The sequence below is a fragment of the Dromaius novaehollandiae genome, chromosome 3, assembly GCF_036370855.1.
Source record: "Dromaius novaehollandiae isolate bDroNov1 chromosome 3, bDroNov1.hap1, whole genome shotgun sequence".
In the NCBI taxonomy this organism is placed as follows: Eukaryota; Metazoa; Chordata; class Aves; order Casuariiformes; family Dromaiidae; genus Dromaius; species Dromaius novaehollandiae.
Window position 1 is genome coordinate 41,148,603 of NC_088100.1, and position 27,942 is coordinate 41,176,544.

At 38.7% G+C, this 27,942-nt stretch overlaps 1 protein-coding gene and 1 long non-coding RNA gene across 2 annotated transcripts in view; one reads left to right on the forward strand and one right to left on the reverse strand.

Annotated features, from left to right (window-relative positions):
• Nucleotides 1–24,263, reverse strand: part of UBE2J1 (ubiquitin conjugating enzyme E2 J1) — a 29,595-nt gene extending 5,332 nt beyond the window's left edge. The window contains exons 1-7 of the mRNA XM_064508774.1: nt 24,020–24,263; nt 13,168–13,241; nt 11,307–11,438; nt 10,652–10,736; nt 8,589–8,694; nt 6,868–6,997; nt 2,738–2,869 (exon numbers count right to left, since the gene is read on the reverse strand). Of these exons, the coding sequence (XP_064364844.1) occupies nt 2,738–2,869; nt 6,868–6,997; nt 8,589–8,694; nt 10,652–10,736; nt 11,307–11,438; nt 13,168–13,241; nt 24,020–24,050 (690 nt within the window). The 5' untranslated portion in view covers nt 24,051–24,263. The remainder of the gene's footprint in view (nt 1–2,737; nt 2,870–6,867; nt 6,998–8,588; nt 8,695–10,651; nt 10,737–11,306; nt 11,439–13,167; nt 13,242–24,019) is intronic.
• LOC135327841 (uncharacterized) lies at nt 23,183–27,821 on the forward strand. Its single transcript, XR_010388284.1, has 2 exons — nt 23,183–23,809; nt 27,347–27,821. It is a non-coding gene; the product is annotated as an uncharacterized LOC135327841 (long non-coding RNA).
• The last annotated feature ends 121 nt before the right edge of the window (nt 27,822–27,942 follow it).

Here is a 27,942-nt window from a genome sequence, read left to right on the forward strand (position 1 = left end):
GATTGTTCTCATGCTGTTGTTCTGACACTGTTCTCATGGCCTTGCACACCTTGATAGTGCTGTTATAACAAGTTCTCATGGGACACATATATATGTGAGAATCATCCCTCTAGCCTCTTCTCAAATAGTAGAGGCAAAACACACACCAATTACATCATATAATCAACATGCTGTAATCACATTATACCATATTTCACAGGCAAAAACATTGTAAAACTAAAAGCAGCACTGAGCAACACAGCAGTTCACACTAGGGTAGCATTGCTGTCAATATTACAATTGTCATTACTAAAACAGAACCTGCCACAGCAAATTAAGTTTCAAACTCTAAAAAAATATGCTGAACAGTGAACTATTATAATCATGAGTTTCTGTGCTTCTTTAGTAAGTGAGGTCTATATTCCTAAGTGAAAGTTTACAGAAGGGAAAGTTAATTCAAAATATTTCGCTGTTGATGGAACAAGAAATTCTTTCTTCATAAAGAAGGCCCTGCCTGCACGGTGTAGAGGGAGTGAACCCAAAGCTGTGCCAAGCTAGAGATCCATTTCAGTGTGCTCTTTCGCACAGGAATTCAGTTAAACTTTTCCCTGAAGGAGCATCACTGTACTCATAATTGTCTGCCACTAACTCACTGAAAAAAACAAAAACAACAACAACAAAACCTGTCCTTTCAATAGCTTAAGGTAAAAATCATGGAATTTACGATTGTTCCTGAAAAAAACCAAACTTATCCATAAAGAAGTAGTCTGCAGAAAAGTTTTCTTCCTAGAGTGAAAGGTAGTCTAAAGAGTCTTACCTCTTCACCTACAATTAGAACCTTTCCTTAGCATCTATTTATCATTACTTTTTTAATGAAGACTAGTTACAACTGGTCCAAGGGCAAGAAAAGATAATACTACATAGGCAACATTCCATTCTTTCTGCATGATTACTACTATTTTACTACTCTGAACTGTGTAGCAGGACACAAAGTCCTATGACTTTAGAGTTAGGCACATTAAATCTACTATCCCAAAATGAATTACACAAGCTAATATAAGGATTCAGCATTAGGTCAGCCCTGTTCTTTTTATTCTCCACATGCTGTGAATTTCAAGTTCACAATAGCAAATTTTCTATAATAATTTTTAATTAAACATTAGTTTCTACAGTAAGTAGTAAACATTTTACCCAGAAAGGAGGGAAAAAGTAGTTTTGATGCCTATATCTAACACTTACAATTTACTAAGGCAGAATTTGGTCTTCATATAGCAAGAACACAGCAAATTCTTTTAGGCTTAAATAATTTTACACATGTAGGTAGTGCAGCTGAGTAGGAAGGAACCAAGGTTTGCATGGACACTCTTATGCTTATTAGACTGGGACCAGCGGCCTCGATTTGCTACTTTGAGAAGATTTCTGCTAGCTTTAGCATGAGTAAGAATGCAAAAGTAGCAAGCTTGAACTCTTTAAAATAGTCTTTCATACCATACATCTTGTTCTTCCACTGTGTATCTGTAAGCTTTCAATCCCCAATGGCTGCAGAAAATTCCCAACTTCCAAAGCTTGGCAGTTCAGAAACACAGGTCAAAATAACAGTGATGACAGAGTGACATTCTGATCCCTTAAAACATTAATCCACTTTTCATAGTTACAGTCTACCACATATAAAAATGTTTATGTAACTTATATAATGTTTAAAGCTTTCATTTCATTTGGGCCCACTCTTCTAAAAATCCAATTAACCAACACTTATAAAATCAGCACAACTGATTCTTGGAAATAGGGGTAATTTAAAACAATCTTGCATGAAATCTCTCTTCTTCCACAATAAAATGCTACCAGTGCCTTGGTATTTTGGTTCTCTCTACTATATTAGCCAGGATTTGTAATGAGAAGAATAGAATAAAATAAAATGATTTATTAAATCCTAAACAATCTGGAAAAATCCTTATTGTGGAAAAAAAAAGTATGCTATTAGCATGTTTATATTTCTACATAGCTTGAAAATATGTTGCAAACATGCAACAGATGGTCTGACGTTATTTGACGTGTTTCGGGGGGGGGGGGTTAACCAATCTGCAGCCCCATCCTCTAAAAAACACAGCTTATATGGGATTTGTCTGCAATTTATCAGTGAATTTAGATTGCATTTGCAGTCATAACAGCAGCTGCCTTGGCCCAACACCAGGCCTCGGTCACTTCCGAAATGATTATGTAAGCTCTATACCTAGCAGTATTAAAATGCAAATGTCACGTCATTTACTTCAAATGGTAAGAATATTTTAGTTAAATTTATTTAAGAGGTTATGAAAACAGGAAAATATTCTTTATTAATATTTAAAACCAACAAATTACCACTGAAACATTTTTTTTTGCTTGTGGCTAAGAATCCTATCGCAAGAATCTGTGATACACTATGTGGACAGTAAGTTGTAGTACTCAGACACCAAAATATTTTTATGAATTTGTAACTAATACATTAAAGGAATTATTGGGAATAGGAGCTACTACAAGAAAGTTATTTAAAGTCGGTTATCAAGGGACAGAAGGGAAAGTGAAGAGATCACTTTCTAAAAAACATGCTATTTGCCGAAGTTTACATGAAAAGGTTCTTGTATAAAATTATGCACAAATATGAGAAGAAATGCATGGAATGCATACTCTTAATGAAGCTTCCTATCAGCTTAATAGTACGGATTTCGCATTCAGACCATGCATGTATTTGCATCTGATAAAACTCAGACACAGACCATACCATTGCACTTGCTGGATCCTGGAATGCTCTAGCTACACCATCCTGCTGGGGCTCAGGTAAAGCTGCAGAGTTGTTCAATCCTGATGTGTTTGAAGGTTCAGCATCAGACTTCCTGGATGAATTGACTTCTGCCTACAAGGAGGACATATGTACACTTCAGAGATGAGATCAAAATTTCTCCAAAAAGATTTGGCCTATTTTTGAATGTCCATTCTAATGTATACAGGAGACTTACTGAAATGTAATCGTCAGGTATGCCAACTGCATTCCAACTGCACACCAACAGATTTAAGAAATTCTAACTTGTAGTAAATAAGACTATAGATGAACAAGTATCAGTTTAAAAATGCCAGTTCTGTTTTGGATTATTTTAGTTGTATTTATTTGCATATAATCATGGGTATAACAGCCCCAGAATGCATAAGATTGATGGAACAAAGAAAATTCTTCAGAAGATCCAGGACAAAATGATCCCAGAAATAGCACCATTTTTTTAACTTCTGTTTCTCAGGATCCTTAAGTAAGCATTAACTACTTCTTACATGTGAACTAATATAGCCTGTTTCTCAGCAGGGCTAACTAGCCTCAGAGAAATGCTATGTTAATGTGGATATACTGGCTCTAGCACCAAGGTTGCCTCACAGCCAGAGTAGGTACACGTGCATAGCACTACGCTGCGTCAGGCAGGCATACCTCACTTTTCAGCATAAACAGGACAAAAGGAGAAAAACAATATTGCTTTTATATGCCTTAATAAAATGTCTAACAAGCACCACTTCCCAATATTAATCTCTCACACTTTGAAAATCTGAGGCATTGACTGACAGATCAGTAATGATATGCAGAGGATCATGAATGGACCTATAAAACATATATGCTAGCAATAATCCCTTGAAAATAGAAAAGGACATAGCATCATAGTCCCAAACTGAAACACTTTACAGTGCATACGTATCAAAGAAAAAAAAAAAAAGAAAAAAAAAACACCCACAGGACCAAACCAATTTCATCAGTAGGTGATGTGTCTCTATCCCTCCCCAGGACAGTAGTGTTGTACTTCCCAAATCATGTACCTCTATCCCAGCTTATGGCAAAGACAACGAATCCAAATCTAATACTAGGTAAGCATCTGTCTTCAAATGCAGATGGAAGAAGTAGCAGTAGTAAGAAATACAAACACTGTATTAGAAAACAACCCATTATATAGATAACAAGCTGATACGATCAGGCGATAATAATTCAACATTCTTCCACATTACTATTTGAGAAACAGAATTTATTCTCCCATGTCAATATATAACATTTCAGGAGGATCAAAATATTATCTGTCACTGGAATGATCTGAAAATTAATTTAAGATTTAAAAATATTTAAAAAAATCTGACAACATTGCATTGCTTTCGCACTTGACTACTCTGAACTCTAATACTAGACAGCACAAGTTATGACTCAAATATGGGCCAGCAATAAAGCAACACAGAATCATAGAATAATTTAGCTTGGAAGGGACCTCCGGAGGTCTTCTGACCCAGCTCCCTCCTCAAAGCAGGCCTGTGTCCAATCAAGTTTTGAGCATCTCCAAAGATGGAGACTCCTCAACCGCTCCAGGCAGCTGCTACAGTGTTTGACCATTCTCATGGTGACATTTTTTTCTCGTGTCCAGTTGAATTTCCTTTCCTGCAGCTTGTGATCACTGCTTTTTCCAATAAAAGTTGATTTCATCTTTTCTATTACTCTCTAGAAAGTGTGCACACTATATAACCATAGTATTTTCATAAGCTAAAATGAATAAGTGGTCTTGAAACATGTGATAGATCATTAAGTTAGAAACATTCAGACTAGGATTCAAAACATTTATTTCAAAGTTCCCAGAACTGAAGCATCTTTCTCACCACTCAGTCTCTTTTCTCCAGCCCTTACCTTTGCTCCCAGAAAAGCTACAGAGAACAGACTTCAAAGAAAGAACATGAACATATTTAATGCAATTACAAGGATGGAGGGAGAATTAATTCTACTGCCAAATATGCTTCAGGATATGTGGCACAAAATGGTTACAGGTAGATGCATCATATTATTTTACACTAATGCATATGCTGTTAGTTCTATATCCTTTCTTATTTTCCTTTTTTTAAGCGGAATATAATTTATGGCATATAGCACCTAAAATCCACAAAATAATTTGTACATCAATGTAATTCTGCTTAGAAAATTTAAATTTTCTATTAAAACAAAAACACAAAGGAAAGCAAAGGTGGAAGCTCATAGAAGTAGAAGAATTGTAATTTGGAAACTTTTTTCTGAATTTCATGTTCCTTTCTCAATACCAAACACAGGCAGTTATTAAAAAGTTATCATTTTGCTTACGGCTGGCCTAAAAGAATTCTTTATAATCCTAGGACCACCTAGAAAAGGTTAAACGAGCCTCTTACATGAGGATCAAGATAACACAGAGAATGCTAATACATTTTCTACTACAGAAGCTCTCCCAAATTACATACTCACTTGGCAATCTGTTGTTAATTCCTACCTCACAGGGTGACACAGAATATCCACATGATTAAAAACTAGAGTGACTTTTGTACATCTTGCCAGTAATTCATACTATTATTTTGGTACACACACAAATTGTATGCTTCAGCCTAACATCAAGTAAACAATAAAAAAGCCAAGCAAAGCAGAAATGCAGAAAGCTTAAAAAATATGATCAGTGAAACTTGATTTGAGAAAGGGAAGGAAGAAGCAACCAAAGAGGACCGATTGGGGGGGAGAGAGTTAAAAGAAACATTTTTAAAGGCTATAAAAACCCAAGGTTTTGCTCATTTTTCCTTTGTTGAGTGCTTGCTCTTAAGAGGTGGCATTAAATACATAAATACACAGAACGCACCGATATTCTTCAGAGACTGAGTTCCCTCTTTCATTTCAAAACTGAAAAAGGTATGAAATTGAGAGTTCTTCATAAAAAAGTATATTCTAATAATTCTAATATTTCTGATATCTCTGTGAAAAAGATTAGCAGTTGTCAAGCAAAAACTAATCCTATGCATTTTAACCATTACATGCTGGGGGGGGGGGGGGGGGGGGGGGGAAAGACAAAGAGCAGTCAGTCCAAATTATTCCTCCAGGTAGCTCAGCTTTAAAATTCTGTGCCTGTATTTCCTCAACTTTGTAAAATGTTTTGAGACCTTTTTATGATAAGGGTTTTTTTGTTTTTTTAATACAAACAGACCCAATCATGTCAGCAGCTAGATACACGATCACAAAGGAATACACAGGTCCTGCAAAACTGGCTGTGATGCTCAGTACAAAGCAATCTTCACTTTCATGGCACACAGAAACAGCATTTAGGACAATGTTAGGAGAACATTGGTGATACAAGGGGAAAAAAAAAAATGGTTCTCCTGACCTCAGTGAGGATGTATTCTGCACCAATGACACACAGTCATAATATATTTCACTGTAGATCCCTGCCTTCATGCACAGCAGTCTTCCTTAGTGGCTGATTTACAAGTTTAGTGAAAAACTCAATGAAAAATAACACTGTGCATGCAAGACATGCAATTTTCTACAGTACATATTTGGCTAAACAAACCTTATTCTCACTGAAACACAAGCTAGAGAACACATTTTTGAGGTAACAGCAATTTCCATACCAGAGTTCAACTTTCAGTATCTTCAACTGCACAGCAGTTCAAAAGAATTTGCAATCATTTTTCTGTGTGAATATGTTTTATTCCTCCCATAAGCCAAAAGAAAAAAAAAATCACAAAGAAAAAAAACTAATTAGCTTGGCCCAAACTTTCCTAAAATATTTATGATCATACCAAGTCTGGAGAATTCATCGAGTTATTTCTGACTGAAAACATGGAACTAAAAGCAACATAGTTAGGCAGCTTTTACCACAGGAGTCATCCACTAGCACTATAACTAATCAATCAGTGCTTGAGATGCACAGTCTATCAGCTGGCGCATTCTCAGAGATCCAGTCCCATTTCCCTCCTTCAGTCTATCCCCCCCCAAAGATAGGTTCCCATGCACCGTTATAAATGTTTGTGAAGTTAGGAACATTACTGCAATCTACAAATTTTTCAATTTCTGTACAAGAAACAGAGAAAAAAGTTCAGTTACTTCACCTTGAAGCTGATTTGTCTGGCAAGTTCTTTAGCCTCTTTATCTGCCTGGCTTGACACACTTCCTGATGTTAGTGGTAAGAGGGCTGTCTTCATAGATGTGCCACATATTTCACAACAGAAGTCTTGTGACCTAGCCACAAACAACACAGCTCAGAATGGCATGTTCTTGTACTACTCCCATATGCTTGTTTAGGCAAGCTATTAGCAAAACAATCCACAGAAAGACAAGTGCTGTCAAGACCAGTAGCTTAAAGGTACCTCCCCTCGCCTCCAACTTCCACTATTTTGAAAAAAATAGGTTGAGAATGATCTATACTACAATCACGTATTCTCTCATGTCATTTAGTTACGACATATTAATGACAGATTTATTGATATCATCTATTACTGTACTAACAATTTGTTAACATTTTAAACCTTATTTTACATTTGTAGTAAATTAAAAGTGTAAATTATACAGAGTTAACTCTGTTATTGTGAGTATAAAATTGGACTTCGGAGTTTGCACTTCATAAATCCAAGAGCTTCACTTTCTGTCAGAGCATTACCTCTACTCCCTTGCACACATAACAGTTTACCTATAGGGCACACAGCAGGCAGCTCTCCAAGCCAGCCAGAAACCACATTGCTTTGGTAATGCATATCAAGCCTAACCCAATAAACTCTACCTCTCAGCAGGGCTTATTAGCTTTGACTCAGTGCTACGCTAATAGGAAAATCACACCTTCTGATTAGCCCAGAGTACAGGCCAAACTAGCTCACATCTGCCTGCAAAATATGACATTAGTTACAATTTAGAATACAGTAACTTTCTTTATAAGATATGGATATGATCTTTCAAGTATCTTCTCCCCAAATCAGAGGGATGGAGGGAGGGGGAAAACCAGCGTAAGCTTTCATGTATGAATAACCACAGAATCATAGAACAGCTGAGGTTGGAAGGGACCTCTGGAGATCATCTAGTCCAATCCCTTCTTCAAAGCAGGATCAAGTAAAGCAGTTGCTCAGGATCATGCACACTTCACAATTTGTGTAGGCACACGCTCTACAGGTCAGCAGGCCAAGGGATATGATCCTTCCCCTCTCTGCTCAGCTCTGGTGAGGCCACATCTGGAGCACTGGGTCCAGTTCCTGGTTGCCCAGTATAAAAGAGATATGGAGCTACTGGAGCGAGTCCAGTGAAGGGCTACCAAGATGATTAACAGATTAGAGCATCTCTCATATGAGTAAAGGCTGAAAGTGCTGGGACTGTACAGCCTGAAGAAGAGAAGACTGAGGGGGGAATTATCAATGTGTATAAGTATCTGAAGGGAGGATGTAAAGAAGATGGGGCTAGGCTCTTCTCAGTGATGCCCAGTGACAGGATGAGAGGCAAAGGGCACAAAATGAAACACAGGAAGTTCCCTCTGAACACAGTGAAAACTTCTTTACTGTGAAGGTTGCAGAGCACTTCAACAGATTGCCCAGAGAGATTGTGGAGTCTCCTTCCTTGGAAATATGCAAAAGCCATCTGGACACAATCCTGGGCAACGTGCTCTAGGTGACCCTGCTTGAGCAGGGCAGTTGGACTAGATGATCTCCAGAGGTCCCTTCCAACCTCAACTGTTCTGTGATTCCGTGATATTTATATATACACATATACAAGCACTATAAAATACAACATGTGCTAAAAAAAGATCAGATCCGAAGTTGTCACCTACATTAACAAACTTAATACTTACTTCTTTGCAAGAGCTCTTCTTTCTTCTGGTGTGTAATCTAGAGATCCTATAGCTCCTTCACCTTTGGTTGGCATAAATCCGATAATGGCTAGTAAAGCTGTTCTTACTAAAATTGGAAAAAGATACAAACTAGGCTGCGGAAACAGTTGCTATTTCATCTGACTCTATATTCAGTATAAGATATATGGAGTTTTGCTTACAAAATGAAGTTCTGTCTAAAGAAGTCTGAATTTCATGCAAGCAGCACTGGGTTTTTATAACTGGTTTTGTCTTTTTTTAAGCTTCATATTATAAGCAAAAGCTAAGGCCTTAATCTTCCATCAACCAACACAGAGAAGGAAAGCTAACTTGTCACAAAAATGTTGCGTCTATTTGATTAAAACAGTCTTCTTAGGAATGTAATTAAAATCAATCTTTCATGAAGTCTCTCTTTTTCTTCAGTAATATGCTAACAATGCCTTGGTATTTTGGTTAGCTCTCCTATCTTAGCCAAGATTTGTAATGAAAAGAATAGAATAAAACGAAATGGTTTACTAAATCCTAAACAATCTAGTAAAATCAAGACTTTAAAAATGGTCCCTGAAGAAAGATGGTACAGCAGAATAACATAAAAATGGGGAATGCAGAAGAGACAGATCCATAAGGCATTCTACATTCATAACAGAACTGTCAAATAAAACATCTCCTCTTTTGACAACATCTATCCTTCAATTTTGCTTTATATATACTAATGAAATTTAAAAAGTCAAGGCACTTTACCAGCAGATTTGGTAAATAAATAAGAAGTGCAAATAAAGGAGATCACTGTTGCTTCTCAGCCACATGAAATATCTGTATCTCTCCTTCAGGAGAATATGCTGATGTATAAAGAACACCAATAGAAGTCTTGGTTTAGCTAAATACTCTGACCAAACTTTAATCTTATCAACATATTTAACACACGCAACTGATATCCAAAGAGAATCCATGAACTAAAATCAGAATTACATATACACATACAAGGAAATACTGCCCTTGGCTACATCTTGTTGACTCTCCTAGTCTCTACAGGAATGGCACTTACAAAAAAAAAAAAAAAAATCAGTTATTCTGAACTAGGACTGCGTTGTCTTTCCTCTTCAATGATCACCTACTGTAGAGCACAGTGTCAGAATTAAAGCTGACCACACTTAACACCATTGGTATTCAAAGCTGATTTTAGAGATTAGAGGGAAAAAAAAGTAAAGTAATAGAATTTAAAACTATTTCACATAAAAACAATTAAAACAAAACTAAGAACATACTAAGGGGTCAGAGAATTCTCCTTATTCACTTGGATGTACAGTCATTAATAGCTTACCACCATCCCTCAGTTTCTCAAATCTTTCACCCTACCTTTATTAAATATCATCCCAAAAGCCTCCTACGTCCCTCTTTCATTACTCTACATTTCTCCAATTCTCCCATATTTTTTACTCCTTTGAAAACCATTCTCTTCTTCCCACTCTAAGATCTCCAACTACCTCTCACACATACTGCTCCTAACAGGAAAAACGTGCTGCTAAGAAAGCTTGCATGTTTGTGTAGGGTGGAACATCTACAATAGAAACTGAAGTCTGTATTTTTACTCAAAGTTAGGGTCTGCGTAATGAATTATAATGTAAATGCAGTTTCCGTTTATTCTTTTAACATCATAATAATCAAATGTTTCTGACAATAGCATCATTAGCTTGTAATGCAGTTGGGTTTTGTTCTGTTTTCTTCTTTCAGCTTTTAATAAAAGGAATTTCAATTGAAGTTTACTGGAAATAAATTAATAGGAAGTTTAACTACTAACACATGCAAAACCATAAAAATGTTCTTTCTTTCTGCTTACTTCTCAAAGATCAGAGTTTTGATAACTATAGGTTTTCTTAGAGTTCAGGGAGACATGAGACAAGTTTTGCTAAACATCACTAATAATTAGTCCATTTATCAAGAAAAGCATCAGTGAAACAGTACCATAGCACTGCCTGTGAGATTTTTTAAATCTAAAGATCTACTTGCTTCGTGAGGATAACATTTTCTGAAAAATTTTTACTTACTACTCCAAGAAGGCTGCCATGTTTCAGGATGATGCCCTGAGATGCTTAAACAAATTTTCTTCCCAACTTCAAATCTGCCATTGGCCTTTAAAGGAAGAAGGAAGATATAACAAAAAGTGCTTGAAGTTAACTCTTGCTTTTTGGTAGAAGGTATAAAAATTATGATAAAATAAATCAATATGCTAACGGTATTTGATAATCAAATTTTAATTAAATTCTTTGATTGTTGTTCAACCAGGTGGCTTCACTGTTGCTGCTGTAATCCACAAACCACACACAGGGAGCCTGGAAAGCTGTAGCTCTATGAAACTACACAGAAATGTGGACCTTCCTCCCATGACACAGGTCCGCCTTGTTACATGTGTCAACAAAGAGACTGAAGTGGCCCATGGAAGGAAGAGAAAGATTAGACCATTGCATTTATATCAGCAATGTGCTTACTCCTGGAAAAACTTCCATGTGTAGGGCCAAGCTTTATATAACTACAGAGTACCAAAGTTACGTTGGAAGACTTCTCATTTTAAATTAGCAGCATTAACTGTACTGTGCCACCTTTATTACAAAAATAATGATATCGTATATGCCAGGAATCTCTCCCTCAGATACCTAAGGTTAAACTGATCATACAAAAAGAATAACTGGTAAATATGCTTACCGTCAGCAAAATAATGCTTGGTGGTTTCATGGGATATTCAGGTGGTAGTACTATTCGCCCATGATAAATTCCTCCATCAAAATCTGAATCTGGAGGGCCTCTAACAGTAAAGTGCCATTCAAAAAGATTATCCTAAAATGCCCCAACAAAAAAACAAGAGTGCGTCAAAGAAGCAGATACCTAATCACCACTTTCTTGGAACAAGGACAGGCTAAAGAAACGTCAAACAGAAAAAGGTTTCAAAAGAAAAAAAAAACCCATCAAATGGAGAACAGAACAATCAACACTGTGCTAAGGTTCTGGCTAAAAGGATGAAACATCATAACTACCAGTAATTTTCTTACAAAATGGCTTTGTTGGAAAATTCAAATTTATCACTCAAGCTTTTCACAGGAGTTGTACCTATTAAAACAAGAGTTTTATTACCTGAAAGATGGAAAACTCAGGGTCAACTAAGAGAAAGCTGGGTCTTTGCCCCAGTGAATAAGAATTTCTACAGAATTGGGAACAGACCACCCCAAATAAGAACATGAATGACAGCCTCCCCTCTCAAAGCCCCCTCTATGCCCAGTGCAACGCAGGGCTTTGACTCTGGCCCCAGAGAACTCCCATCCTCTTTTGTTTCTCCATGAAGAACTTCAAAAAAGCTATCTTGCCTTACTGCATAGTAGGTACAGTTTGAAATATTCATTGGACATGTAAATAACTTTCCCTTACGTATTATTTCTTTAGGAGTCTGCATTTGGCTTTCCGTAGACCTCCTGACACCCACAACTCACAAACAAACTCCTGCTGTTATCACGGGAGTCCAGTGACACTTGTTGTCAGTGAATGAGATCTCATGACTAATGCTGAATGTTGGTACTGCAGAGCGGCTATTACAACCCATCTAGTTTAAGTTTTTTCAAGGATGGAAGGGAACTGTCAACATTTCCAGCCTGTCTTTTCATCTGTCTCTCACTGCTCTCTTCCCAGTGAGTCACTGTTCTTGTCGTGAAATAAGACCTTCACATAAATTACTATCAACTGACAGCATGAATTAAATATTACATTTCACCTCAGGAAGACGGGGTCGTGAAGAAAACAAGATACAGACAAGAACTGGCTAATAATAAAGTATATTTTACAGCACCTAGAAACATGCACCTTCCTCTAAGTATGTTGTGTGCTACACATTTATATGACAGCTAAATCAAATCCCAAAAGTGAGTATCACAAGACATGACATTTTTAATATTCTAGCAGAATCAGAATAGGTTTCCTTTTAAACTTCTAGACACCAGAATTTCACTGTTCTCAGCCCAGAAACTTAACTGACTATGTAGAAGACTTCAAGAAGTGCCTATCTGTGGTGGAAACAAAGTGTTCTTTCTTACAAGTCAATGCATCCAGAGCAGACCTGCACTCACTTAAAGGTCTTTCATGCAGTTTTTTGTACGCAAAATAGGGAGTCCACGTAGACCATTTAGCTTTAAGTGTTTCGTTGAGCAACTCAGTAACTGAACCAGATATCAGTCTGGGGTGTATAAAGCTCGACTTAAAACAGAATATATTTATGTAGTCTCAGAGGCTCAGAGGGGTGAGAATAAACACATAACACCCATGTGACACAACCGCTCAGGTGCAATGTAAAACCATTAGGAACTTTCATTAAGAACTTGGTTCCATAATACCATTAGATGTGGAATTCTGCCATTGATTTTCATCACAGGGAAAAAAAAAAAGAAAGGAATCAATTTCAAGAAGGTGTACTGACAGCTAAAAATACAAATAAGTTTTTAATGTATACGCACACAGAGAACTTAGAGTATCTATTACACAGGCTAATGACAAGCTCCTGCAAACATATGGAGAAACAAACCTCCAAAGGTTGTGCATGGTAATGATCTGTAGGATCCTTCAATTCTGCAGCTTCTTTCATTAAACGTTTGACAGCTGAAAAACAGAAAAATTGGGACAGGAAAATAAAGAAATAAATTAATCCACACTGCATAAAAAGTAATAAGCATTTCTTGAAAGGCTCCTTTCAGCTAACTCATCTTTTTCACCACATCACAGCTTCTTCACATGAGTTAATAATCCAAGACGCAAGATAAATTACTCATGATGAATAAATAATTTAAACGAGTCATACAAACACAACGTTATGGAAAATACGTTCCATGGTTACAGAGTTTCTCAAAAGAATGCCTGAACACTGGGATTAAAATGGCATTAGATTATTAATTGCACCAAAGATACAAGGAAAACCATAGATGTCATTAACAGAGTTTCAGTGTTTAAATACAAGAGGTACAAGACCTACCCACCCTAACATCTGATCATAAAAGACATCCTGAGTATCTCTGAACAACTGCTGACAAGCTTTATCCTGACACCTCATGGGGGTATTGCATGACTACTCCTTTACTTATTCCAAAGGAGGTCACAATAAGACTTGAGAAAAACTAATACACTGGGAAGTACAGGGAGATGCAGTATCCTTTACACTACATTATTTGAAAACACACATGCTCAGCCAAAAGAATTTACCCAGGCCTTTGCATTTCAAACGAGCTACTGAGCATGGACACACAAGTGTTTATCCATCTTAAAATTTAGGATGGGCTGTAGTTACCCTCTTCAATCTTGTTCCATTTCAGAACATGCAGTATCCTCTATATCTTCTGCATCTCCTTTCTCCTTCCCCCTCAGGAAGTTTTGTTCTATCACTTGTCCCATCACTTTCCTCCATGCACACCATGCACTAACTCCTAACGAAGCGTCGACCAAACTGAAAAGAAGATTAAACCTAAGAATCACAGGCAAGAAATTCAAGGATGCCACCTCATGAATGAAGTTAGGTAGAAAGTCTTTACTCCCTTCTGCTTGCTAGGAGAAGTGAAAATACTGAAATTCCCTCCTTAAGATGCTCTATGGGAACAGGATGCCTAACTCCATCTTCCACCCTCAAATTCAAACTACAATACTTGGGACAGTCCCACTGACATAACTGTCTAACTATGAAGCAAGAGAAACACTGTCCAAATTCGCTTTCACAATAGCTTAACAGTAACCCTGAAAGCAAAATTTACAAAGCCCAGCATTATGGACCGACCATCACTTACTCACTTCCGTGACACTGTGACAGAAGCTCTTCTAAATCTCCCTGCAGAATAATTTTAATATCAATCTACCGTGAGAAGTTCTCCTGACCTTTTCTTCCTTTGCAGTTCTTGAAAACTCTGAACAGCAGCAAAAGTTCAAGAATTTCACTTCTTAAAAACTGAAAAGTAAGCAGACTACACCCAAATTTGCTACTGCTTAATTTTTTGCTAAATTTGCTTAGTTCTGCTACTGCCAGAGCAAGGTGTCAACAAAATACGCCGCAGAAGCCATGAGATCACCTAACAGATAGTAACATCTGAGATCCACTGAAAAATGATTCCTCTCTTTCATCTGCATCAAGGTTTACCTGTTCATTAGCAAGGAATGATAAGAAAACCTGCCTGAGCCAGAAAAGGCTTCAGACCTGGAGCTGCTTCACAGCTAACAAATCTGGATACTTTCCTTTCATGAAAAAAAGTGGAAGAAACCAGAAAAAGCTAACTCAGGAGTCAGCATTCCATCAAGAGCAAAAGGCTAACCATGGAAAGACTGAAAACATATATAACAAAGCCTAACAAAGGCAAGACAAAATAATTCTGGATTACAAGGCAGACAACTCTGTTATTAAGGTTTCCTGGACCAGGGACCAACCTAGAAAACAAATACAGTTCCCCTTTAGTAACATTATATGCAGTCAGCTTTCCCTCAATTAACAGCGGTAACTATTACAGAAAAAAAAGAAAAAAAAAAAAATCAAGACTGTTCTGCAGAAGACTACTGACACTCTGCGCAAGGCTTGCACCCAGCCTTTCTGATTTATTCCAAAAGGGACAGCCTTTTTGCTACTCAGATACAGGGCTAAGTGCCAGAAGCAAGAGTTAGAATTAGAAAAAACAAGAATTTGCACTGAGAGGGAACCAAGACAGCAAACAGGCAAGAAGCTCAGGAAGCAAGGCTCCTGTTAAGTAGTTGTTAAAAATTAAGCAGTTTAAAGCATGCTAGTTTAGATGTTTTTGTATTTAATTAACATTGATAGTGATATTTTACTGTATATATTTTCTTAAAGTACTACCTTATTCTCAAGAAGCCAGACTATAGCTATTTTATGCTGAGAGCATAAAATATGCAGAAGAATATGTAATATTCCACTCAGAGCATGTAATAAGTATACCAAAAAATATAATTTAGCTCCTGTATACCACAGAGATAATTTGCCTATCAGAAGTCTTCAATATTAAACAGCCTAGTATATCTTAAGAAAAGGAAGCATGTGTATTTCCACGTTGTCAAAAAATGCCAGCTAATAAGTTGCAAAGAACAGTCTTGTGCAATAAAGGCTTATAAAAAATCATAAGCCAGTGAAAAAAGTTCAAAATATGGCTGTGGTGTCCATAAACAAAGTTCCTCCTTTTGCTAGGGGAAATTGCAATAGAAGAAACAAAAATAATTTACCAAGTCTGGCTGCACTAGTAGATAATGCTCTTATTGACTTCATGAAAAAGAGTTTTGATGCAAAATGCAGTACTTCAACCTACTTAAAATCACATTGAGTCATCTGAATAATTGTTTGGCAGTGTCTGAAGAATGAGAACATTCTGGATCTGCTCAAAACAAAGAATTTCAGACTGTCAGTGAAGTCAAAAGCATTGCTAACTCAGCCAAAAGAAATTTCAAACAAAGATGTTAGATTCGCCCAGGAGAGGTATTAAAGCCAAAATAAATCAAGATTTTTTTTAATGTGGTACATCCATTAACATGAAAAATAATTGTATTTTCACAGAAAGAAGCTGCAACAATTTAAAATAATATTCCTTGAAACTAAATACTGAAGAAATCAAGTTTTCTGGGATAACTCTACAGAGCAAAGAAAAATCCCTTTCTGGCAGGAGAGGACAAGAAGGAAGAAGAGCTCTGTGCTGTTCTGGACAAGAAAGGAAAGAAAAGGCTCTACGGCTCAAAAGCTCTGCTTGACAAACTGTCCCTTCTTTTACACAAAACTTAAAGGATTTTTCTGAAAAGCAAAACATGGATGTTAAAATACAAATTAGCTTCAAATTTGAAGCTACCAAGTTACTTTGTTTCTGCCAGAAATGCATCCTGGCAGACAAATTCAGCTCGTCATTTAGGTTATTCCACAACAACATGGTTCCTGGTTAAACCGAATTTCTTGTTATTATGTCTAGTTAACATATTCTGCAATTCCTATTCAATACAACTCCTTCTCTTGGACCCATCTTGAAGTCATGTTCAAGCATTTCTGCTATTATGCCCATTTAGCGTAGCCTAAACATCACAGCCAAGGAAAACATTCCATATACAGAAAATGGAAGTGAATAATCTTTATAAATGTAAATATTACTGCTTAAAGGGATGACAGGAGTTGAATATCAGTAGTGTTCATCTTACAGTATTATACTCTATCTTTAAAAAGTCCATTATTGTGAAAATAAAATAACTGCTTTCTTTTAAAGCAGTTATTTTTAAGCCTTGCAGAAGTTTGTTTTATTAGTCTGAAGTATTAATAAGGATAGATTGTAGTTCATTTTTATAAATCTGTAAACTGTACACACGGCAATCAAATGACCTGACCACGGTTACTGGATTATACTAATGTAAGCACAGCACGCAACAGGATTTATTTCAGTGTAACAAAGCGGTGCGCCTTTTGAAAACAAGAACCCTGACACCATCACAAGCTTCCTAAAGATCTGCTATCATATCTGCAAAAAACACTAGCCATCAGGTACAAGAACTCAACAAAAAGAAACAGATGTGGGTGAGGGCAGAGGTAAGGTTGAGCGGGGTGGCACCCCGGTCAAAACGAAGTTACAAAGCACGTGGGTGGTGAGGCCTCCGTTCAGCAAGGCTTACCCCCGGCGCGTAACAAGAAATCCTTGTGCGCATGTGAAGGTGATTACAGGACCATCGGTGAAACAAATTTATACTTAAGGGATCAGGGCTCTGTGTGACAGTATCTCTCTCAATGGATAGCAACAATTTCATTCTGTCAGTTTTCAGTTCTTCCCTTTGAAAAGAAATACATAACAAAAATTAGCAAATAAAGGAGTCCAAAATAGTTGGTATAAAACTAAAGATCTTTTCTAGATCTGATAAGTCAACTTGAAAGATTAAAATAAGGAATAAAACAAACTGACATCTTTACAAACTGACAAAGAAAATACTTTATTTATAGCAGCCAAAAAAATAGAAAATGCTTTCATTTCAAACAAGATTTAGAGATCTACTTAGAAGAAATACTGAAACAGTAGTCATTTTTCTCATGACTCAGTTGACTAAGACAGCACAGCTAAAGATGCAGTTTACTTATCAAATCTGCCCAGGTTTTCCAATTAAATTAGGTTAATATAGCACTTACATAACACTCTTCATCCCAGAGAATCTTTAACTACTTAGTCTACTTAACATATTAGTAAAATATAGGTCCTTCATTACCTGCTTGCCTATCATTGACACTACTATCTACAATTAGAAAAATAAAGAGTATCATATTTCATTGAAATCTCACAATAAATTTTAGATAAAAATTAGGTCTCCTAAATTAGACTATACTCCATGTCACGGCTGACGGTTTGGGAAAGTCCTTTTAAAGCCAGCTGTGACCGATTAGGACCTCCCCTTTTTTTTTTTTTCTTCCCTCCTCCACGGGATACCTGACTGCTGAGCCAACAGCACCTTGTGCCCTGGCCAGTGTAATCACCTAGCGACTTAAGAGCTCAAAGTAAACAGTGCCACCTACTGAACCATCAGCACCAATTTCCACAGCAACCTGACATACCTCTAAACCCACTTACTCAAACGTTTGGTATTTGCATTCACGACAAAGCACAGGTTATTAAAGGCAAGGTAAAATTCATTTTCTGGGGGGAACGACAGTAAAGTCAGTGGATCTTTTAATTGCACAAAGACTGAATCACACCAAAAAAAGGGTCAGGATTAAATTTGTTTTTAGAGTACACAGGATTTCTCATAAGACAACAACACTCAATGAGCTTCAACATCTTAAATCAAAAAAAAAAAAAGAAACCCACTTTAAGTGATGAGGTCACCAAACAAGCAAATAAGAAAAAAATAATTAGAGCAGAGAGTCTTATCAGACTGGATATTTATATAGTACTTTCACTATAACTCTTTGATATGGAGAGTTATACCTCAGACATAGGTGCTGTACTCTCTTGAGAATGCTTTATTAAAACTAAACATAGAGAGACACTAACAGGTTCACAGCGACCTGCATAGTGTCACTACCTAACTATGTGTCACCTTCTCCATCACAGATGCGATTTTCCTGGACAGCTTAAAACCCATGAGTGATACGTGATCATTAGTGAATTAAACTACAATAGAGAAAAAGGGACTTGAGACAGAAAAGTACTATGAAATATAACTTAAATCCTTTTACAGAATAGAGTATTAAATAGCATCCACTCTAGAAGTAAAACTAAGTAACCACACTTTTATTTAAATGAGCTCCACATTACTAATGCTTTTGCCCTTCCCCTTGCATTCCGTCTTTTTCACCACTTGCCTTTTCCCTTTTGAGTTCACGTCTGACTTTAATTAGATACATCAAATTCCTACATATATTTTTGCATGTTATTTTACAAAAATGTGACTAAATTCTCAGAAAATAAATCTGTCCATCACTTATTCAGGCAGCTAAAATTTGTATAGCAGTTTATAGTCACTGCTTAATTTTGAATGACTACATTTAAATGAAGAGACTACGTTTAAAGTTTCATTAGGACTGAGAGACACAATCTTTCTTCGTAAGAAAAGCGTGCATGTCCCAACTGCATCCATCCAAAATAAAACCCCTGGAAGACAGATGAAACTTTCAGTTTAGCTAGTCCTTAAACCACTGACTAGGCAAATACATTACACATTCTGTTCTTACGCTCTTTTCCTAAGCATTCCCTACTGCTTCTGTCCATGACAGGATACTGCACTGCATAAATCTTTGCTCTGAAAGCTCAGCAACAGAAGCATAAAGGAACATACTTAAATCAGACCGAAATCCATTTACACACAAAGATTTCCAAATTTTTAGTGTTCTGAAACTAGAAAGCCAGAAGGGAAAGCAACCCATAACGCCAATGATCCTTCCCACACCACCAGTGACCACCCTGTCCTACAACATTAGATGAATGGACAAAACAAAGAAGAAATTAAAACTTCAGTTTTATGTGAACAGCGTCACAGTTCCCATTTTATGCTGTTCTTCCATGTGACGCGTAGAAAAAAAATTGCTCTTACAAAACAGAACTGTGTGATTACCGAACCATAAAAATTCTCTGGGGCAACCATAGGATGCAAAACTTTTGCTCTGAAATTCAATTTGACAGTTGCTTCAACTTCTGCTGCAAGAACAAATGGAAATACTACTAGGTTGCCAAGAAACAGGCCAGGTGGAGCTAAGGAATAGCTGCTTTACATCTCCAGAGCCTCATGTATACCCTTCCCCAAGACCCATCAGCCTCCTCCATTCCTGCAAAGTATTCCAAGAACTGTAAAACCAGAATACTTTCAATTAGTTTATTCTTTTTTCCTCTCACCCTTGGAAGTGATGGACCTTTATTCTTTGCTTCCCTCAGAATAAGAGGCAGTACAGGACTCTTCCATACTACCTGTAGCTACATTTCAAAACAAACACTGCTCAGTCAACTTAACACAGAGGGATAAAGCTTACAGAATGTAAAGAGCTTGTTAACACACCACAATCAAATAATGTCTTCAGCTTTAATCAACATTCATTCAACTTTTTAGTTTAAAAAAATTCTATTTTTATTTAATACATGAGAGGTACGAAGTAGCACAGTAGCTGTTGGCTATTTTCTATTAACTGATTTTTACTAACAAATAACTGAGGCATGTTCATTGACAAGGAACACTAGTCTTTTTAATTGCAAAAGATATTAAGTGGAAAGAAAAGTATAGTTTGCAGGAAAAGCAGTTATTTATCCTGCGGTAAATTTGCTGAAGGTGACAGCTAAGAGGATCAAAATCTAGGCACATGTGCCTCATGCAAACATGATCCAAAAGCACTGTCTCCTGCGCAGCAAATGCAGGACTCACACTCCAATATCTCCCACCACTTGCCCTCCCCAGCCCAGCAGTGCAGCAGCCATCCTTCAGTGTCCTCACCAGTCCAATTCCGGGTAAGGAAGTCTCCTAAAAACGAACAAACTAAAAAAGGACCCCCAAACACCAGCAAAAGAAAAGAGGCATGGTTGTTGTGGGCACTGTAAATAGCTGTTCATAATTCTTCAAATGTGTCTGTGCTAATAACTGCTCAGAAGACTGCTAACACCTGACAGAGAAGATGAGACTGATGAATCCTGTCACTACAAAACAGTGACTACAAGATTTGCTGTTGGATCTTGCAGCAGAATAAGGGTCACAGCATTTGAAAAAAAAAGTAAAGAGATTATTCCAAGTAGCTGTCTTATAAATTTCAGGAAGAGGGATGTTCTTGAAGCATGAAGAGGATGAAGCTTTAGTCAGCAGAGCTTTAATATTGATGGAAGAGGTTTATTAGCCATATGGTAGCAGGCTGGTACACACTGACTAATCCATTTTGAAATCCTAAGAGAAAAAATACCTTGCCCTTTCAGAAGTGCCAAAAACAGAAATAAAATTATGAAGGAACAGCTTGAAAGGCTTTTGTCTCATAGAGGCAATACAAAAAAAAGTCTGAAGTGTGTAGTGTGAAACTTCTTCCATTACAGAGATTTTTTTAATGGTCTTTTGGGGAAGAAATAATAAAGCTGTCTCCTCAAACAATACATGAATATGCCTTTTTTTTTTTAAGGTGAGTGCCCCTACAGTTCTTGTCGATTTGGAGCATAACTGACAGAAGTGAGTAGCAGCTTAGCATACAACTCTCTCCAAGCCCAGAACCAGACCACCCACAACATTTAACTATGCATAACTTTATTTGTATTTTGTGCTGTGGGCAGTTACTGTCTTTTAAATATGTCAGGCTGAACATTTAAAAGGCAATTAACCCTATTAACATGAATCAGAGAACCTGTGATCAGGAAGATTAACATTCTGACTAGCAGCAATTAGTGGCAGGACAAATCTGTGTAGCAATATTGCTACAAATTTGATCTATTCAAGAGCACAAAAAAATGAATGGCACTAGAGAGCCTAGCTGATCCCCATTCATGCATCCAGTCTAGTACACCTACTCATAAAAGTGGGATTCACGTAGCCGCATGACAGAAGCGCTTCAAGCATGTGTCATAGCTTTCCAGTGGAATTTGGCTTAAGATGAAGATCAATTAGAAGTGCAGGTTTCTTTTAGCAAAGATTTCTTATTTAAAAGGTGTTTTTCTTTAAATTCATGTTCAGTCTTTAATATTTTAAGCTATTTTTGATAAAACCTGAAGGTACTCTAATCACAAAAAAAAAAAGCACTGAAAATAATAAATAGTATTTACTCTCTTTAAAGCTACTGAACTGATGGAAGTCACCAGCCAAGCATCTGGAACCTGAGTCTGCTCAAGTCTGAAAGCAGCGTTCAACAGCAGAAGCCTCTTATGTAAATATAGAATGATTATTTTCTTCACTTTATCTTGAAATAGTGCATTCAAAATTCCAAAACCTGTCTGGGAACTAAAGGTTTGAAGCCTTATTTGTCCTCTATTAACATGAGAACAACAACAAAAATAGGCATGAGGACAGCTACTACTTCTAAAAAATCTTAAAGAGCTCAGTTACCAAAAACAATCTATTCACTCTGCAGATGACAGATAACTATCTGAAATGGTAAATATGGTGTATTTGTTCTTCATACATTTCAGTGCATTTATGTGAGCTAAAACTACCTTAAAATTAGAAAATTCTACATTTCCTCCTTGTCTTTAGTCAAATGGCAAGTGTAAAGTATCACTGTTAATCTACACATTTAACCATAACAGGACAGAAATTCATAAAGCCTACACTGAAATATTAAATAGTTATATGCGTATCTACCTGGTTAGCAAAAAGAAGTGCCAGACTAAGTGTAGTGGCTCCTCTTAGTAGAGAAAAAAAAAAGTCATTTTAATGAATAACGACTGTTGAAGAAGCAATCTTTCTTTAAAAAAAGATAGTTAAAAAGGGACAATTTAAATAAATATTTCATGCCTATTGATTTAAGTGACTGTTGAAATGAGTAATTTAAATCAAGCCAAACTTTTTATAGACTTTTCAGCACCCATAAAAAAGCAAAGATTTTAAATGTATTAATATGTTATATAGCCTATTTAATTTGGGAAAGTAATACAGACCCATCAAATTAATCATTTATTTTTGCCAAATAAGCTTTACTTTGTTATGGAACAGCACAGGAACAGCACTAATTTCAGGAATGATCATTTTCTCTTAAAAACATGCTGGGCTAGAAACAACGGACGGGAAGAACATTTCCAAATTAAGCCACGCGTATTTGCCCTCTCCACCTCAATCTCCTGTCACACAGAACACCACCATCATTTCCAGTGACGTGGCCAAACACAACCAGCGAGCGTGTCTGTGTGGCCTTGTAAGTCCGCAGGTGCAACACACCCGGAGTATCTACCTAAAAAAGTCTGCCTTCCCGATATTTTAAAACCTGGAGCATACATGATTTGCTTCATGATCCTTTCTGTCTCTGTGTTATGCAATTTGGGTGTGAAGGGCAGGAGGGGACAGAAAACATAATTTAGCAATAGACTCATCACCCGTTTTGTAAATAAGCCTCTGATCGACATCTGCAGAGTACAGGCCATCCTAATGTTAACTCTGTCCCCACCTCTCGCAGTAGGAGTAGGACAGCACGGCTGCAGAGCAAAGCCACTGCTTCATCACAGTGGGGTGGTTAATACCTGCTTCCCAAGAGAGGCTCAGGGAGAGCAGGACAGGGACCGAGGCACGGGCCCAGGCAGCCCTCACACCTGCGGAGCAGGACATTTGACGCCGCTCTCGTTTCAGGCGCGGGAGCGCTGCTGCCGCACGTGCAGCTTCCAGGAGGTCCAAGTACGGCACCGCCAGCGGGAGGCCCCGGGCCAACAAAGCCATCGGGGACCCGGTGCATCTCCAGCCTCCCTGCCCAGCGCGGTGCCGCGTCTCGGGGCACCTCTCGGGCCCCTGGAGACCCCCCGAGCTTCAGGAGAAAACTTCCGCGCCCGCTTTAATGGAGGGTCACGGTACCCGCGAGCGCTGGGACAGGAGACCGGCCACGCAGCGCCGCCGCCCGCCGGGGCCCGTCTCCCGGCACACGCGTCCCTGACAGGGAGGCGACGCGCCGGAGGACCAACCGCCACCTCCGCCCCCGCGCGAGCCGCCCAAACGGCGCCGCCGCCGCCGAACGCTAGATAACGCCTCGAAACGAATTAATTCGGGGACCGCCTTCAACTTCTCCACGGCGTGAGGTAAAAACAGCCCGATGAAAACCCCCCGCGCGGGGCAGCCGAGGGCGCCTCGCCGCCTCCGGGAGCCGCGGCCAAGCCGAGCCAGGCCGGCGAGGCACCGGCCGTGCCCGCGCCACCGCCGCCCCCCAGCGCGGCCCGGCGCAGCCCCGCCGCGGCCTGGCGGCGAGGCCGGGCCGCCGCCGGGGCCTCCGCCAGCGCCGCGCCACCTACCCGGGCTCTTGAGGTTGTAGCGGGCCTCCATGGCGGCGGGCGCCTCCCTCTGCAACGTCTCCGCCGCCGGCGGCCGCTCCCGGCAGCGGGGGGAGGGGGAGGAAGAGGAGGAGGGGGCGGAAGGCCCGGCCCCGGCCCGCCTCGGGAAACTCCCGTGACGTGGCAGCGGCGGCCCCGCCGCCACCGCGGAGGGAGGCACCTGCCGCGCCGGCGCCGCCCCGGGGCCCGGCCGCCACCGCCCGCCCCCCGCGTCGCAACGGCCGCGGCCCTCGGGGCGGCACTGCGCGTCCCGCCCTGTCCTGCCGTCGCTGGGGAGCTCTGGTTTCACGGTCATGTGGGACCGAAGCGGTGCCGTCCACCAGCGGTTGTTAGTTTAGGCAAGAAATCACCAGCAAAAGCTTGTCTTGGTGGACAGCTCCCCTTTCCCGGGTCCCTTTTGCCAGAGGAATTTTTCTTTGCACCTACTACTTCGGACAATTTGTAGCTAAGTAGATCTGTAACGTATTAAAATGGCCGTATTTTCAGCAGTCTTAAGTTCCCTTTAATTCATTACAAGCTGCAAGTGGGAAACATGACTGATGTTCTTGTCTTCGACTGCATAAGCTTGAAACTCTTGTTCATGGCTCATAAATTCCCCTTAATTTTGTCTCGGTTACTTTTATATCCTTTTCTCCCTAATTGTTGTTACAAAATTATTTTTCTTCCTGTTTCCATTCACCGTTCTATTTCCTTCTTTGGTCTAACAGTAACGAAAACAGTTGTAAACAAAAGTTGAGTACTTACTATTTTTTCACCGCCTCTTGTTCTCAGAATTGCAAAATAAGACTGCCTCTTCCCCTTCCTGTTCTGTTACATAGGGATGTTGTGGTAACAACGATAAATAAATAAAGCCACTTTATTCCACCTTAAGAAGTGACTGAATTTTCAAGAGAGCAAAGTTAACCTCCTTTTTTACAGGCCAAAACTCTGTGTGCAATGTACAGAATAAATAACATATACAGCAGAAGTGCCAGAATAGAGCCAGACCTTGGGATTCCCTCTGACACCAAAAGAGCCCCATAGTATATTTAATGGCCAGTAACTCATCACATTTCAGCAATTTTTCTTAACAATTTGTTGATCTGACAGCTTGAGATGGTGAGCTGCTCATGAACTGTTTTGCTTATCCTTAACAGATATGTCCCGTCTTTCCATATTTGCCTGAGTTATCTTGCTGAGTAGCGGGAGAAGGGCTCCGGAAATACCCATGACTGAAGCTTGCCCTTCCCCAAAGTAGCGCAGCAGTATTAACTTTGCACTCAGGATGCACGAATTCTCCATACAGAATCCTGGAATCTACTTCGATAGAAAATATTTCAAGTAATGGTCTGATAATGTGAATAATGGCATGACTCAAGAGGAATGATATTCATTCTGAACTAGTTACAGTTATATAATACAAGTTCAGCTTTGTCTCTGGGCTCCAGTCTATGAACCTGGCAGTCCTTATAATGTAATTTTATATAGTTCAAGGAGGAAGCACCTGTAGTTAATATGAAACTTTGTGTTTTAGCTAAAAAAAGAAATACGCAGTCACTGTAAATACATGAAAGCTAAGTGCCATTGAAAATAAGCTAAATAGGCTTAAATTTTAAATAACAGAAATTCACTGATAAGATGTAGAAGTTTTTTCCATTTAATTAAGCAACACCTTGGCCTGTTTTGGTGCTATGTCACATTTCACCATGTGAAATGCAGTGCAGGGCTACTGAGAAGAGAATAATTTTATTTTCCATCATATTACCCAGTTAGAAGTCCGGGCTCCAGGAAAGGAATGCTGACAGACGACAAAGTTTTGAAACCATTGATTCCTGGGAGGTAATCTTGTAACTCAATGTGGGGTTAGAAATCTGGGGCTTAATTCCACAGTGCCACATGTCACCAGCTGCTTGTGACAGACTCAAAGCAGACACTGCAGAGCTCTTGCAGTAGGAGCCATAGTCAGTGTTGCCAGGGTAAAAAGTCAGCTTCCCTCCTCTTCCATCATGGGATCAGAAATGCTCTAATCCTTTTGGATTTGTGTTTTCATTTGTCTTTTGTTTAGATTTCTGTATGCAGGGGCCATTTTGTTCTAGCAACTTGGTTTTTTTAAAGCAAAATGCCAAATATAGTAGCAAAATCGCAGTCAAATCCCACATGTTGGCAGCACTTCATGTAGCTTGTGTATCCTGTCATATGATTTAACTTGTTGAAAAATTAAACATGCTCAGCTGAAGCATATAGAAACTGAAAGTTTCAGTCTGAACAATGCTATAAAAATTTCCCTATTTAATGTTTCACAAAGTCCTTGCAGAAACATTTTATTCAACTTTGCCAAATTGGTTGCAGCATTGGTTGCAGCAAGAATAATCAATTTTGACAATTCCAAATATTAAAAACTATTTGGCTTTAGTAGATGTTTTACATTGAAGTAAGTCTTCAGTTTGACAAGAAAAAATCGCTAATAATATTTTAAATGATCAAATTACTTTTTGTAATTTCCAGTCTCTGAGAAGATGATTTTGTTCATGTTTCTAAGTATTTTTCTGCAGTTGTGGTGCACTGAATTTTTTTTCTGTTGGATGAAAACAGAAATCCTGATCTGCCTACCTAGCTTCAGAGCAAAGGAGCATATAGGCCTCTCTATTGCAAAAAATATTATAACATTAATGATTGGATCATAAGTTCTGATAAAATGTGTAAGTCTTCAATTGCAGCTCTTTCTACTGAAATAAAGGCCAGATCAGAGTAAATGTATGGGCAGAATTCCCCTGGCCAATTGTAGACTATGGATATAGATATCTGAGCTGGTTACCAGAGACTCCCTTTATAGCTAATGGAGAGAAAGAGTCACTTTTACGGCACAGTTCATCTTACCTGAAATAGATCTTAAATATACATCAGATGAATCATGCTTTAGAAGTTCCTGTTTCTCTCCATTAGCTATAAAGTGAGCTTAGGCTGACTAAGTAAGTCATCTATGTTATAGATAGTTGTCATTAGATATTTCAGATGTGTAGACAGCTATATCAGATATATATCTCTCTGTATCTGATACAAGCATATCATGTATTTCTCCTCTGTTTAAAAGAATTACAAACATAAGACAATAGATAGAGCCTCTTATTTTTAACAGTAAGACTTTTGTCATTGCTGAAGTAATGCTGAACAGCCAAGAGGGGAGTTCAGCAAATAGGAATGGGAATCACAAAGTTCAGCATGCTGACCTGGGGGAATAGCCTCCAAAAAGCCTCCAACAGGAACCACTGAGGATGGAGTTACTTCTGAAATCTCTCCTTTCTCTTGGAGGCAGGACACCTGCGTGATACTGCAATTCACCACATGGGTTCCCCCATCTTGAGATGGCTCCTTGGTCTGCAGAAAAACAACCAGTGGGGAAGCCAGTGACAGCCCCTAAAATGGCCTGGGCTAAAAGGAGTTGCCCGGAAAACCATACAGGAGTCAAAGTCCTTCTCAAAGCCATTCAAATCCAACCTGCCCACCACAGTCAGCTGTGCTGCTCGTGAGAGCTGTGCCACTTTGAGGCCAGGACTGAGACCCGATGAGGCCAGAGAAGGAAGAGGCAAGGCTGCGTCATGTGGTGGCAGAAAGGACCTCCTTCCCTGGGAGGAACTCTGTGCTCCAAAATCTGCTCTAAGGTTTTTATTGAGGACTTCCTTGGATTTAGGCGCTTAAACTGTGCCCAGGTTGCCCTGCCCATGGTCTTTTGAATCCAGCCCATTATTCCTGATAAGGAAAAAATAAAATGTCAAGATTAATTCAATTTTTGCACTTGGGTTTGATGCATTACTGTATATTCTTGGTTTGATGCATTACTGTATATTCTTGCAGATCTTGGGGAATTAAACTAAGTAAAATCAAACATTTATTTCGTTGTGCAGGTC